At 61.1% G+C, this 15,265-nt stretch overlaps 1 protein-coding gene across 7 annotated transcripts in view; it reads right to left on the bottom strand.

The window, feature by feature from the left end:
* SPTBN4 (spectrin beta, non-erythrocytic 4) overlaps positions 1-15,265 on the bottom strand; it is a 101,115-nt gene that overhangs the window by 26,126 nt on the left and 59,724 nt on the right. For 6 of the 7 annotated variants that reach the window (XR_012648513.1, XM_075016901.1, XM_075016905.1 and 3 more), the window contains 2 exons: positions 4,178-4,268; positions 1,164-1,304 (listed from right to left, as the gene is read on the bottom strand). Coding sequence is in view for 6 of the 7 variants with exons in the window: in XM_075016901.1 (XP_074873002.1) it covers positions 1,164-1,304; positions 4,178-4,268 (232 nt within the window). In the remaining variant the exon portion in view is untranslated. Of the gene's footprint in view, positions 1-1,163; positions 1,305-3,180; positions 3,327-4,177; positions 4,269-15,265 lie in introns of those variants that run through there. The other variant, XM_075016907.1, reaches the window with a different exon arrangement.

The raw sequence follows: 15,265 nt of genomic DNA, 5'->3' as shown, positions 1-15,265 counted from the left end.
AGGGCAGACGGCATGGGAGCTGGGGGAGGGTGGGCAGCGTGGGAGCTGGGGGAGGGCGGGCGGTGCAGGTGTCGGGGTGCAGGCAGACGGAGGTGGGAGCGTACAGTGCGGGAGCCGGGCGCAGGCGGCGTGGGAGCTGGGTGAGGGTGGGCAGCGTGGGAGCTGGGGGAGGGCGGGCGGTGCAGGTGTCGGGGTGCAGGCAGACAGAGGTGGGAGCGTGCAGTGTGGGAGCCGGGCGCAGGCGGCGTGGGAGCTGGGGGAAGGTGGGCAGTGTGGGAGCTGGGGGAGGGCAGGCGGTGCAGGTGTCGGGGTGCAGGCAGACGGAGGTGGCAGCGTGCAGTGCGGGAGCCGGGTGCAGGCGGGGTGGGAGCTGGGGGAGGGCGGGCGGGCGGCGTGGGAGTCAGGGGAGGGCAGACGGCGTGGGAGCTGGGGGAGGGCGGGCGGCGTGGGAGCTGGGGGAGGGCGGGCGGCGCAGGTGTCGGGGTGCAGGCAGACGGAGGTGGCAGCGTGCAGTGCGGGAGCCGGGCGCAGGCGGTGTGGGAGCTGGGGGAGGGCGGGCGGTGCAGGTGTCGGGGTGCAGGCAGACGGAGGTGGCAGCGTGCAGTGCGGGAGCCGGGCGCAGGCGGTGTGGGAGCTGGGGGAGGGCGGGCGGTGCAGGCGGTGCAGGTGTCGGGGTGCAGGCAGACGGAGGTGGCAGCGTGCAGTGTGGGAGCCGGGTGCAGGCGGTGTGGGAGCTGGGGGAGGGCGGGCGGTGCAGGCGGTGCAGGTGTCGGGGTGCAGGCAGACGGAGGTGGCAGCGTGCAGTGTGGGAGCCGGGTGCAGGCGGCGTGGGAGTCGGGGGAGGGCGGGCGGTGCGGGAGTCAGGGGTGTGTTGTGCAGGAACTGAGGGGGCAGGCAGTCCGGGGGCGCAGAGCCGGGGGGGTCGGGCAGGCGGTGCGGGAAGGGGGGCGCGGGAGCCGAGGCGGGCAGTGCGGGAGGGGCGAGCGGCTCGGAGCAGCCCCCGCTGGGCGCCAGCCCCGGGCTCCGTCTCCCCCCGCGCAGGGGGCCCCGGGCCCGGCACTGCGCCTCCCCCCGCCCCCGACGCGCTCGGGCCCGTCAGGCCCAGGGACGCAGCCAGACTCGGGCCCCGCCGGGCACGAAGGGGTTACCCCTCCCCCCCTCACCTGCTCGATCTGCTGCAGCCAGCGGCGGTTCTGCGCCAGCTCCGCCACGCACGCCTGGTGCTTCAGCCAGCGCCGGAGCGCGGGGGCCGCCGCCTGCTGCTCCCCGGCCATGAGCCGCTTCTCCTTCATCCAGCCGTGCAGCTGCGGGGCAGAGCCGCGGGGTGAGCGGAGCGGAGCCGGCCCGGCCCGGCCCTCCCCTCCCCGCTGCCGCAGCCCGCCCCCCCGCGCCGCAGCCCGGCCCGCACGGCGTCTGCCTCCGCCGGGGACCCGCTCTGCGCCGCGCTGCGCGGGGCCGGGGCCGGGACCTGCCGCGGGGCCTGCCGCGGGGCCGTCAGAGCAGAGACAGGGGCGGGAAGGAGGGAGGGGAAAGACAGAGGGGCAGGGTGAGGACAGACAGAAGGACAGGGTGGGATGGACAGAAGGACAGACAGAGGGGCAGGGTGGGATGGACAGAAGGACAGACAGAGGGGCAGGGTGAGGACAGGCAGAAGGACGGTGGGATGGACAGCAGGACAGGCAGAGGGGCAGGGTGGGATGGACAGAAGGACAGACAGAAGGACAGGGTGGGATGGACAGAAGGACAGGCAGAGGGGCAGGGTGGGATGGACAGCAGGACAGGCAGAGGGGCAGGGTGAGGACAGGCGGAAGGACAGGGTGGGATGGACAGCAGGACAGGCAGAGGGTCAGGGTGGGATGGACAGCAGGACAGGCAGAGGGGCAGGGTGGGATGGACAGAAGGACAGGCAGAGGGGCAGGGTGAGGACAGGCAGAAGGACAGGGTGGGATGGACAGAAGGACAGGCAGAGGGGCAGGGTGGGATGGACAGCAGGACAGACAGAAGGACAGGGTGGGATGGACAGCAGGACAGGCAGAGGGTCAGGGTGGGATGGACAGCAGGACAGGCAGAGGGGCAGGGTGGGGCACCAATGCTCTGGATTCCGCTCCCCCTGGTGCCCACACAGGGATTCTGCCGCAGGACAGAGGAGACCTGGCCCCAGCCTCTGCTCTAACCACTAGACCTGCTTCTTTCCCAGAGCTGGGGCCAGAACCCAGGGCACCTGGGCCCCCAGCCCATGCTCTGACCACTGGGCGCTGCTCCCTGAGACCTCAGGACAGGACCCAGGCATCCTGCTCCTGGCATCCCATCCCAGCTGTGTTCCAGGGACAGAGTCAGCTCAGTCCCTGGGCCCCACGCTGCTTTCCCCAGGCTCCATAGGGGCCCTGCCGGCCTAGCCCAGCCCCAGCAGGCACCAGGCTAACTGGGACCTGGGTCTCTGCAGCTGGATTGACCCATGGGGGTGCTGCCACCAGCCCTGGAGGTTCACAGCTCCCAGGCCACAAAGGCCATTGGGGTCCTCTCACCGGAGCCCCTGGGGCCCAGGCTGGGGAGCAGCCCTGGATCAACGCCCCAGCTAGCTGCTGAACACCTGCCCTGACCCTGGACCAGCCGTCCCATCCCACATCACACGAAACAGCCCTGCCCGCAGGGATGGGGTGGCCCAGCCAAATCCTGCTGGTGCCGGGGCCTGGCGCAGGAGGTGCTGGTGTGGCTCAGACCAGGTCTGGCCAGGCTGCGCCCCACCACGCTGGAGTTCTCGGTGCGCCAGGGCTGCTGGGCCAGGCCAAGGGACTCAGAGAAAATGCTCCCAGCTCTGCGATCCAGCACTGGGACACATCGGTGCAGCCAGGCCCAATCCCCTCCTGGTGCAAATCAGTGTCACTCTCGAGGGAGCCTGGCTGGCTGGCTCCTGCTGAGGGGCTGGCTCACAGAGACCCCTCCTGGGCACTGCCCTGGAGCTGAGAGTGGGACCGATTCTCCCCTGCTGTAAATTGGCCCAGTTCAACTTACGGCAATGCAGCTTTGCTGGTTTACACCAGCTGGGGACTTGGCCCAGGGATTCCACCGCTCCAAGGTTACCTCTGTCTTCCCCACACCCCTCTTCCCAGTTCTGCTGGTGCCCCTCACTCCTGACCCACATCCCCTGTCCCCCCAGCCCTGCCAGTGACCCACACTCACGTGCTGTGTGGGCAGCCCTGAGCGAAGGGCTCAGCAAGGAAGTCAGGCTGCCGCAGCCCCTTGGTCAATACCCGGCTGTACCGGGGCTGGCGCCGGCTGGGAGGAGGGGGCAGCAAGCTGCGGAACGCCATTCTGGGCCTGCCACTCTCCCCAGCAGATTCATTTCCATAGCGCCCGCGCTGCCTGGAAACTGCCCTAATTAGCGCAGGAGCCGAGTGGGGGCAGGGCTAATTATGCAAACGAGGCTGGAGCCATGTGGTGCAGCTGGGGCTGGGTTAGCTCCCTGCCCTTCCCCTTCACCCACTGGTGCCCTGCCAATCCATGACCCAGGCCCAGCTGGCAGCCACCGGCCATGCCTCTCCCACAGCCCTGGGGGTGCCCCAGCAGCTGTCTGCACAGCCCCGCAGGGCCAGGACGTGTGGGCATCCCGCCCTTTCCCTGCCCCTTCTGTGGGCCGTGGGAAGGTTCCCGCCCCAGCTCCCGGCCTTGGCCTCCATGCCCACCCCAGCAGCTCAGCAAAGGGTCGTTCCATGCCCCCCAGGCAGGGCACAGCTGGAGCTATTCCTGAGGGGGATCCCCAGCCCTGGGCCTGTCCCTGGTATCCCCACTGGCCTGGGTACCGGAGGCTCGGCGCACCTGGCAGGCTGGGCTCCAGGCCCAGCAGTGGTCTGGCCAGACCGGGGCGCTGGTGCTGGCTTGCTGAGCGGTGAGTTCAGAGATCCAGCGAGGGAGGGAGGAAAGGTTTGCTCACCAGGGTCAGACAGCACGGGGCCCTGCCCCGCCCCCAAAGCCTCTGAGGCAGCCCAGATCTCCCTGGAGCCAGGAGGGCGCTGCGGTTCCCGGTGCGGGGCGAGGAAGGGGCACGGAAAGCTGCTCACGTGGCTCTCCCAGTGGCTGTGGTGTGTCTCCCCCGCCTCAGAACGCAGGGTCCCACCCCCCGGGAAAGGCCAGCGGCAGGCAGGGAGTGGGGCCCGTGGGCGCCTGGGTGAGGCCGTACCTCCTGACAGTTCTGCATGAAGCTCTGCAGCTCCAAGTGATCCTTCAGCCGCTGCATCCACACCTGCGCCTGCTGGAAGTTCTGGTGGCGCCTGCAGGAACACAAGGTACTGGCTCAGGTCCCTGCAGCAGAACCGTACGGCTAACCCAGCGCAGCCCCCTGCCAGGGCCTTCCCGGGGAGGGATCTCGGGAGCAAAGACCCACAGGAGAACTGACCGTCTGCCTCCCATCTCCAAATGCTCTGCTCTGCGTTTCTGGAGCAATTAGACACCGAGCAGGGCCCCATCGGGCCAAGCGCTGCTGAGATCAACCCCCCATTGGGCCGGACGCTGCCCACACCATGGCTGAGATCAGGGCCCTGTCAGGCCGGGCGTCGCTCAGACCCTGGCCAATATCGGGGCCCCACTGGGTTGGGTGCAGTGCAGACAGAGCGAGGGGCAGTCCCTGCCCCAGAGAGCTCTCGCTCTCAACAGCCCACAGGGCCACCAAGGGAGAGAGAAGGAAGCTGCCGGCAATCCAGGTGAGCTGACCTCAGCTCCCAGGTCCACTGCCCGCACCTGCCAGCCGCCTGCCCTGCCTGGGCACAAAGAACACACAGATTTCACCCTGAACAGGTTCCTGAACTGCGGCCGGAGGAGGCTCCTAGGCTTCCCAGGCCACCCAGCGTGGGCGCTGCCAGCGGGTGCCTGCTCTGGGCTGGGGATGGCTCAGAACCCGTGAGACACGGACTGGTGATGGGATCCAGGGTCAGCTGAGAGCCGGCTGCCCTCCACAGGGTTCAGCTCTGTCCAATGCAGCCCCGACCTCCCTGGCCCAATTCCGGTCCTCTCCCCAGAGCACAGTGCCCCCGGCCTTCGGAGCTGTCTCCACATGCTCTGGCGGGGTCCCCAAGCCCCCTCTTGCCCAGGGATGCAGGGAGAAGCCCCAGGAAATCGCCTAGTGCCTGGCAGGCTCAGGCCCCGGCTGGGCTGCAAGAAACAGGGAAATGATCCAGCAGCTGGGGCTGTTCGTGCAGCACCTGGCACGTGGGCAGCACGCTGGGGCTGGGCACTTTCCCAGCTCCCTCTGCAGGCGCCAGCCCCAGCTACTCGCCACAGAAGCACTGAGTGTGATGGGGTTCAGGGGTCCCCCTGCACTGCACCCCGTCCGCTGGCAGGAGTGACTCTCACTCAGCAGGTACAACAGCAGGTTTATTAGCCAACAGATGTCCAGTTTCTCACAGAAGCAACAGCATAGCAGCCAGAGACAGTCCTTCCAACCTGTCCTGGGGGGAAGACCCCGAGGGGTGCCCCTCTGGGGTGTAGCTTTCCCCCTCCTCAGGCTGGCTGCCTTCCAGCTCTCCCTTCTCCTCGCCTCTAACTGCCGCCCCAGATTCAAAACCCAGCTCAGCTCCTCCCTGCTCTTCGTTCAGGCAGAGGTGTTATCTGCCAGTTGTAGCCCCAGGGTCATCCTTAGCCACTGGGAGCTGCTGCTTGCCTCGGACATCCAGCCTGACTCACACATGCACCCCCCCCACTCCATCACATCTCTCCCCCCTTCCAGACCGCACTGAGCGGGGTCACTTAACCAGTGACCTGGGGAAGTTCGGGGCCCTCCCTGCGTGACAGGGCATCGGCTATGGTGTTGTTGCTCCCCTTGACGTGGACCACCTCCATGTCGTAGTCCTGCAGGAGCAGACTCCACCGCAGGAGCTTGGCGTTGGCCCCTTTCATGTGATGCAGCCAGGTCAGGGGTGAGTGATCGGTGTACACGGTGAAACGCCGTCCAAACAGGTACGGCTGCAGCTTCCCCAGCGCCCACACCATGGCCAGACATTCCTTCTCTATGGCCGCGTAGCTCTGCTCCCGGGGCAGCAGCTTCTTACTCAGGTACACAATGGGGTGTTTCTCCCCTTTGTCAGTCACCTGCATTAGCACCGCCCCCAGCCCCACGTCCGAGGCATCGGTGAACACCAGGAAGGGCTTGTTGAAGTCTGGATTTGCCAGCACTGGGGCCCTGACCAGAGCCTCCTTCAGCACGCAGAGGGCCTCTTGGCACTGCTCGGTCCAGACCACCTTGTCAGGCTTTCCCTTTTTACACAGCTCCGTGAGGGGGGCTGCGATGGAGCTAAAGTGGGGCACAAACCTCCGGTAGTACCCCGCCATCCCAATGAAGGCCTGGACCTGCTTCTTAGTCTGGGGTGTTGGCCAATCTCTGACAGCCTCCACTTTAGCTGGCTCTGGCTTTAAGCAGCCGCTGCCCACCTTGTGGCCCAGGTAGGTCACCTCAGCCATTCCCACCTTGCACTTCCCTGCCTTGATAGTCAGACCAGCCTTCTGGAGTCGGTCCAGCACCTGCTTGACCTGGGACACATGGTCCTCCCACGTCTGGCTGAAGATGCAAATGTCGTCCATGTAAGCCAGGGCAAAGCTCTCCATCCCCTTCAGTAGCTGGTCCACCAGACGCTGGAAGGTAGCGGGTGCCCCCTTGAGGCCGAAGGGCAGGACCAAGAACTCGTAGAGCCCCACAGGAGTGATGAAAGCCGACTTCAGCCGGGCATCTTGGTCTAATGGCACTTGCCAGTACCCCTTGGTGAGGTCTATGGTGGTGAGGTAACGGGCTCCCCCCAGCTTGTCTAAAAGGTCATCAGGCCTAGGCATGGGGTAGGCGTCCGAGACAGTGATGGCGTTAAGCTTGCGATAGTCCACACAAAACCGAACAGACCCATCTTTTTTAGGGACTAACACCACGGGAGAGGCCCAGGGGCTGGACGAGGGTTGGATCACCCCCAGAGCCAGCATGTCTTCAACCTCCCGCTCTATGTCCTGAGCCGTCCTCCCTGTGGCTCTGAATGGCACACACTTGATAGGGGCGTGGGTGCCTGTCTCTATTCGGTGGACAGCCAGGTCAGTGCGTCCGGGTCTGTCCGAGAACAGCTGTTGATGCGAATGCAGCACCTCCTTGATCTCCGTCTGCTGGGCAGGGGTCAGCTGGTCTGAGAGGGGAATAGACTCCAGCAAGGAGCCGGCTCCAGTCCTTGTGAGTAAATCCACCAAGGGATCATCCCCCTGCCCCTCCCAGTGTCTGCACACGGCCAGCACCAAGTTCTGCCTGTCCCAGTAAGGTTTCATCATGTTCACATGATAGACCCGGTGGCTGTGGGCCCGGTTCGACAGTTCCACCACATAATTCACGTCATTTAGCTGTTTGACGACCTTGAAGGGCCCATCCCAGGCCGCTTGCAGCTTGTTCCGCCGCACAGGTATAAGGACCATCACTTGATCCCCGGTGGCATAGGCTCGGGCCCTGGCGTTACGGTCATACCAGACCTTTTGCTTCCTTTGGGCCATGGAGAGGTTCTCCCTGGCCAGGCCCATGAGCTCGGTGAGTTTTTCCCGGAAGGTCAGTACATACTGTACCACTGACTCCCCTTCAGGGGAGGCCGTCCCCTCCCACTCTTCTCTGAGCAAGTCCAAGGGTCCCCGTACCCTCCTTCCATACAGCAGCTCAAACGGGGAGAACCCCGTGGATTCCTGGGGCACCTCCCTGTATGCAAACAGCAGGTGGGGTAAGTACTTGTCCCAGTCATGGGGGTATTGATTCATGAAGGTTCTCAGCATCTGCTTCAGAGTCCCATTGAACCTCTCCACCAGCCCATCGGTCTGCGGGTGGTAGGCTGTGGCCCAGGTGTGCCGGACCCCACACTTGTCCCACAAGCTTTGCAGTAGGGCCGACATGAAGTTGGACCCCTGATCTGTGAGGACCTCCTTGGGGAACCCCACTCTGCTGAAAATGGACAGCAGTGCATCTGCCACGGTGTCAGCGTCGATAGAGGTCAAGGCCACTGCTTCTGGGTATCGCGTGGCAAAATCTACCACTACCAAAATATATTTCTTCCCCGAACGCGTTGCCTTGCTGAAGGGGCCCACTATGTCTATAGCCACTTTCTGGAAAGGCTCCTCTATGATGGGCAGTGGCCTCAAGGCAGCTTTCCCCTTGTCCCGGCTCTTCCCCATCCTCTGGCAGGGATCGCAGGACAGGCAATACAGACGGACAGCTGCAAAGATCCCTGGCCAGAAAAAGTTCTGTAACAACCTTCTCCTGGTGCGGTGGATCCCCTGGTGTCCTGCGAGCGGGACATCATGAGCTAGGTACAGCAGCCTGCGCCGGTACTTTTGGGGAACCACCAGTTGCCTCTGGACCTTCCATGGCTCCGCTTTGCGTCTGGGAGCCCATTCCCGGTACAGGAATCCCTTTTCCCACAGGAATCTCTCCCTGCAGCCCTCCCCCAGCTGCGGAGCTGGGCTGAGACTGGCCAGTTCCCTCAGCTTCTGCAAGGAGGGGTCTCTCTGCTGCTCTGCCTGGAATTCTTCCGCTCGGGCAGGAGCGGATGCTACTTCCCCATCCCTGCCTGGCTCCAGCATCCCTGGCCTGTGAGATCTGGTTTTTGGGGGCCCCCTTTCTCTCAGGGTTGGCCCCTGTGGCTTTGGCTGGGCCTGTACCCCTGAATCTGGGGAGCGCACCCCTCGTTTTCTTTGGCTACGGGTCAGGACCAGGGCACGAGGGCGTTCACCTTGCCAGTTCTCCAGGTCAGCGCCCATCAGTACATCTGCCGGCAAATGGCTGTGCACGCCCACTTCCTTGGGGCCTTCCTTCTTCCCCCATTTCAGGTGCACCCTCGCCATGGGCACCTTGAAAGGGGTCCCATCAATTCCTGTTATCGTCAGGTGGGAATCGGGTATCATGCAGCCCGCTGCCACCACCCCGGGTCGGGCCAGCGTCACGTCAGCGCCTGTGTCCCAGAACCCCGTGACCTTTTTCCCGTCTACCTCGAGGTGTTTGAGACACTTGCTCCACAGAGGTAGCGCTGCCCCCACTCTGTAAACTGGCCTCTGAGCATTTGGTCCCCCTGAGGAGCTGGTCTGTGGGGCGGATTCGGCCCAATCCGAGTGCGCATTGTCAGCACCACCCGCCTTGGCCGCCAGCCCCTCTGACTTCTGGGACCCCACCCAGTTGACTCCATGACCCCCCGGCCTGCTCAACCTGTCTGGGAGCCTGGGGCACTGGGCTGCTCTATGCCCCTTTCGCCCACAGCGGTAACAGCCTGGGTCTGGTTGTGTCCCTCGGGCCGGCTGCTCTGTCCGGGCTCTGTTTGGCTCTCTGGGGGGTGGGTGGCTGGCCCCTCTTTCCTGGGCTTGCCCAAGAGGTGGTCCCCTCTGTCGTACAGTTAGGGACCGGTCTCTCTGAGATTCTCGGTTTCTCCAGGAGTCCCTCTCCCTCCGGGACTCCCTCTCTCTCTGAGACTCCCTCTCCTTGTGGGGCTCACTTTCAAACCTGGCCCGGCTGTTTGTGAAGTCATCTGCCAGTTTCCCTGCATCATGTGAGTCCCCCGGCTTCCGGTCCACGAGCCACACCCTCAGGTCAGGTGCGCACATCTCGTAGAATCGCTCCACGACCGCCAGCTCGATCAGGTCCTCTACGGACTGGACTCCCATTCCGAATGCCCACTTCTGGTAGTATTGCTTCAGGCGGGCGGTTGTATCTACGTGGGTTTCCTCTGGCCTCTTCTGCGCCTCCTGGAACTTCTTCTTGTACATCTCCGGAGTCAGCCCGAACTTATGCAGCAGGGCCTGTTTGAACCGTTCATAGTCCCCAGGCTGCAGCCCCACCAGCTGGCTGAGCACCGCTGCGCCCTTCCGGCCCAGCAAGGGGGTGAGGTGCCGGAGCCACTCATCTGGGGGAACCTCATGCAACTCACAGGCTCGCTCGAAGGCGGTAAGGAACTCGTCCATGTACCCTGTGTCCTGACACTGGGCCAGCACACGCGTCTCCAAGTGACTGGCCACCCCGAGCCGTCTGGCCCTCTCCCCGCTTACCGCAGCTGGGGCCTCTTGGCGTCTCGCCTCTGCCATGGTTCGCTCATGCTCCCGCTCTCGCTCTCTCTCCTCCCGCTGTCTCTCTTGTAGCTGGCACTCGTGCTCACGCTCTCTTTCTCGTTCCTGGCGCTCGTGCTCACGCTCTCTTTCCCGTTCCTGGCGCTCGTGCTCACGCTCTCTTTCCCGTTCCTGGAGCTCACGCTCACGCTCTCTTTCCCGTTCCTGGCGCTCACGCTCTCTTTCTCGTTCCTGTCGCTCATGCTCACGCTCTCTTTCCCGTTCCTGGTGCTCCAGTTCCTTTAATTTCACCTCGAGTTCCAGCCGTCTCAGCTCTGCGGCGGGGGACTCTGCCCGCGATGGACCACCGCTAGCTGAGCGCGACCTGGTGGGCACCGCGTCTGTCGGACGGCGTCGAGCCCCTGCTCCTGTCGGAGAATCCGAAATGCTTCCCGAGGCTGACCGGCCACTTTCTGCCGGGACAGGCTCTGCCCCCCCGGATCGGTCATTCTCTTCCAGCTGTGCAATGAGCTGGGCCTTGGTCGCCTTCCCCACGGTCAGGCCCCTCTCTCTGCACAGCCCTGCTAGCTCTGCCTTCAGGAGTCGGGTATAATCCATCTCCCCGCTATTTCCCGGGGTATCCACTCACCAGCAGCAGCTGCAGGAATGGCTCTGTTCCCCCTCTGACTCTTGTGAGACTCCTTCCTTCTCTGGTGCTCAGTCAGCCACTGCTGGGAGCTCATCCGTGGGTGCAGTGCATCCCACTTCTGACACCAGTGTGATGGGGTTCAGGGGTCCCCCTGCACTGCACCCCGTCCGCTGGCAGGAGTGACTCTCACTCAGCAGGTACAACAGCAGGTTTATTAGCCAACAGATGTCCAGTTTCTCACAGAAGCAACAGCATAGCAGCCAGAGACAGTCCTTCCAACCTGTCCTGGGGGGAAGACCCCGAGGGGTGCCCCTCTGGGGTGTAGCTTTCCCCTCCTCAGGCTGGCTGCCTTCCAGCTCTCCCTTCTCCTCGCCTCTAACTGCCGCCCCCGATTCAAAACCCAGCTCAGCTCCTCCCTGCTCTTTGTTCAGGCAGAGGTGTTATCTGCCAGTTGTAGCCCCAGGGTCATCCTTAGCCACTGGGAGCTGCTGCTTGCCTCGGACATCCAGCCTGACTCACACATGCACCCCCCCCCACTCCATCACACTGAGCACCGGGCCTGCCCATGGCACTTTCCTCCCACAGCCACAGCGGGTGGGCCGAGCAGGCAGGGCACCCGGCCGGAGAGCTGTACCCAGCCCAGCCGTGCAAGAGACACAAGAGCCGCCCCGGCTGTTCCCATGTGGCGTTATTGTGCTGTGCTCTGTCTGCACCAAATCGTGTCCCCAGGCCAAGCGTGGGGTCTGTTGCCAGCTCTGCATTGCCTGGTTCGGTTTCTGCTGCTCACATGCCCATCTCCCGCTGGCACTGGCGGGTAGGGGCACTGGCTCTGTGCCCTCCGCACAGCCAGCCGGCGTGTCTGGGCGGCTCCTCAGCCTGGCTGGCCCATCACAAAACGCTCCAGGGACAACAGAGCCTGGGTCTCGCCGACTGCACCGCACTGAGCCTGCAAACCTTCCGCCTGGAGCGTGGGCCCCCCCGTCCACCTGTAACAGCCTGAGACTGCTCCTGGGACAGGCTCCATGCTGGGGTGTATCAAAGCCCTAGGGCTGGAAGTGACCTCAGGAGGTCATCGAGTCCAGCCCCCTGCCCAAAGCAGGATGAGCCACAACTAAATCATCCCAGCCGGGAATGTAGATCCCACCGCCTCTCTTGGCAACGCATCCCAGTGCTTCTGTGATGGAGTGGGGAGTGCATGTGTGAGAGACAAGCAGAGCAGCTCCCAGCAGCTAAGGATGACCCCTGGGCTGTACCCTAGGCTGGCAGGTAACACCTCTGCCCTGAACAAAGAGGAGGGAGGAGCCAAGTGGGGTTTGATTCTGTGGCAGCAGTTAGAAGCTGGAGGGGAGAGTGACCTGGAAGGCAGCCAGCCTGACGAGGGGGGAAACTACACGCGAGAGGGGCACCCCTCGGGCTCCTCTCCCCAGGACGGGTTGGAATGACTGTCTCTGACTGCTGTACTGACGCTTCTGTAAGAAACTGGGCATCTGTTGCCTAATAAACTTCCTGTTCTACCTGAGAGTCACTCCTGCCTGCGGACGGGGTGCAGTGCATGGGGACCCCTGAACCCCATCACAGCTTCATCACCCTCCTGGGGAAATAGCTTCTCCTAATATCCATCCTACTCCTTCCCCTCTGTAACTTCAGACCATTGCTCCTTGTTCTGCCATCCGTCACCACTGAGAACAGCCTCTCTCCACTCTCCATAGAGCCCCCCTTCAGGAAGTTGGAGGCTTCTGTCAAATCGCTTCTCAGTCTTCTCTTCTGCAAATTAAATAAGCCCAAATCTCTCAGCCTCTCCTCATAATTTTCGTTGCCCTCCTCTGGACCTGCTGCAATCTATCCACGTGCGTTCTGTACTGGGGGGCCCAGAACTGGACACAACACTCCAGATGTGGCCTCACCAGTGCTGAGTAGAGGGGAATAACAGCTTCTCAAGATCTGCTGGAAATGCTTCTCCTAAGGCACCCCAATATGCCGTTGGCCTTCTTGGCTACCAGGGCACACTGTTGACTCATAACCAGGCTCTCATCCACTGTAATCCCCAGGTCCTTTCCTGCTGCACTGCTACTTAGCCAGTCGGTCCCCAGCCTGTAACAGGGCTTGGGATTCTTCCGTCCCAGGTGCAGGACTCTGCACTTCTCCTTGTTGAACTTCATGTGATTACTTTTGGCCCAATCCTCCAATTTGTCAGGGTCATTTTGACCCTATCCCTACCCTCCAATGTATCTACCCTTCCCCCTAGTTTAGTGTTATCTGCAAATGTGCTGAGGGTGTAATCCATCCCCTCATCCAGGTCATTAATAAAGATGTTGAAAAACACTGGCCCTAGAACTGATCCTTGGAGCACTTCACTTGAAACCGACCACCTGTCACATGATTGGATTTTATATTGGATATGGAGCCATGTTATGTGCCCAGTGTATCTATTAGCTCCAAATATTGTGCTGGGGGGCAGTGTGAGGTATCTAATGAAAGCTGAGGATGCGCTGAATCTGTGTATGCTACTTACATGTCTGTATCATGTCTGAATGCCGGGGAGTAATCAGGAAATCAAAAGCACGACTGGAATTGCAGCTGGCAAGGGATGTGAAGAGTAACAAGAAGGGTTTCTACAGGCATGTTAACAACAAATGGGTTATCAGAGAAGGTGTGGGGCTGTTATGGGATGAGAGAGGTAATCTAGTGACAGACGATGTAAGAGAAGCTGAAGTACTCAATGCTTTTTTTGCCTCAGTTTTCACAGACAAAGTCAACTCCCACATGACGGTCCTAGACAATGCAGTATGGAAGGTGGAGGGAAGCCATCTGAGGGGAATGAACAAGTTCTGAGCTATCTAGAAAAACTAGATGTGCACAAATCCATGGGTCTGGATTTAATGCACCTGAGGTACTGAGGGAATTGGCAGAGGTCATTGCTGAACCTTTGGCCATTATCTTTAAAGACTCTTGGAGATCGGGAGAAATCCCAGATGACTGGAAAAAGGCAAACTTAGTGCCCATCTTCAAAAAACTGAAGAAGGACAATCCAAGGAACTATAGGCTGGTCAGCCTCACCTCAATGCCCGGGAAAATAATGGAGAGAATCCTCAAGGAATCCATTGTGGAGCACTTGGAAGAGGGAAAAGTGATCAAAAGTAGCCAACGTGGATTCACCAGGGGCAAGTCCTGCCTGACCAAGAGCTTCTGATCATAGCTTCTATGACAAGATAAGAGGCTCTGTGGACATGGGGAAGTCAATGGATGTGATATACCTTGACTTCAGCAAAGCTTTTGATACGGTCTCCCACAACATTCTTGTCCATAAGTTAAGGAAATATGGATTGGATCCTTGGTCTATAAGATGGATAGAAAGATGGCCTGATGGTTGGACCCAACAGGTGGTGGTCAATGGCTCAATATCTGGATGGCAGTCAGTTTCAAGTGGAGTACCGCAAGGCTTGGTTCTGGGGCTGGTGTTGTTCAACCTCACCCTCAGCAAGTTTGTGGATGACACATAACTAGGGGGAGAGGTCGATATGTTGGAGGGTAGAGAGAGAATCCAGAGTGACCTGGATAAATTGGAGGACTGAGCCAAAAGAAATCTGATACCGTTCAACAAGGAGAAGTGTAGAGTCCTGCACCTGGGGCGGAAGAATCCCAAGCATTGTTACAGGCTGGGGACCGACTGGCTCAGCAGCAGTACGACGGAAAGGGACCTAGGGGTTATGGTGGGTGAAAGGCTGGATATGAATAAACAGAGTGCCCTTGTAGCCAAGAAGGCTAACGGCATACTAGGGTGCATTAGGAGGAGCAATTTGAGCAAATCTAGAGAAGTGGTTGTTCGTCTCTATTCCGCACTGGTGAGGCCACATCTGGAATATTGTGTCCAGTTTTGGGCCCCCCAGTATAAAAAGGATGTGGATTTCCTGGAGCAGGTTCAGTGGAGGGCAACAAAAATGATGAAGGGTCTGGAGCACAAGACGTATGAGGATAGGCTGAGGGATTTGGGCTTTTTTAGTTCACAGAAGAGAAGACTGAGGGGTGATTTAATAGCAGCCTTCAACTTCCTGAAGGGGAGCCCTAAAGAGGAGAGTGAAAAACTGTTCTCAGTGGTGTCAGATGGCAGAACAAGGAGTAATGGTCTGAAGTTGAAGAGGGAGAGGTGCCAGTTAGATATTAGGAAAAATTACTTCCCCAGGAGGGTGGTGAAGCACTGGAATGCGTTGCCTAGAGAGGTGGTGGATTCTCCATCCTTCGAGGTTCTTAAGTCCCAGGTTGACAAGGTCCTGGCTGGGATGACTCAGTGGGGGTTGATCCTGCTTGAAGCAGGGGGCTGGACTAGATGACCTCCTGAGGTCCCTTCCAGCCCTAGGATTCTATGATCCACATCCCAGATGCTTGGGATGTGTCAATGGGTTGGAACCCGCTGGTCAGGTGTCCTAGCCTGAGACAAAGGAACAGGTCCATCTCAGAAGGTTGAGACTGTCTCCTGGAATTCATCCAATGGCAGTTTGCCACAACAGCCCACCTGAGTCAGGTTGGGGGGGGACCCTCAAGGGACTATGGGAAGAAGAAGGGTCTTCGTCCCTGAACACAAGAGAGAAC

Source organism: Carettochelys insculpta, chromosome 22 (assembly GCF_033958435.1).
Source record: "Carettochelys insculpta isolate YL-2023 chromosome 22, ASM3395843v1, whole genome shotgun sequence".
NCBI lineage: Eukaryota > Metazoa > Chordata > Testudines > Carettochelyidae > Carettochelys > Carettochelys insculpta.
Note: the sequence above shows the minus strand (reverse complement) of the source record. Positions and strands in the feature narration are given on the sequence as shown.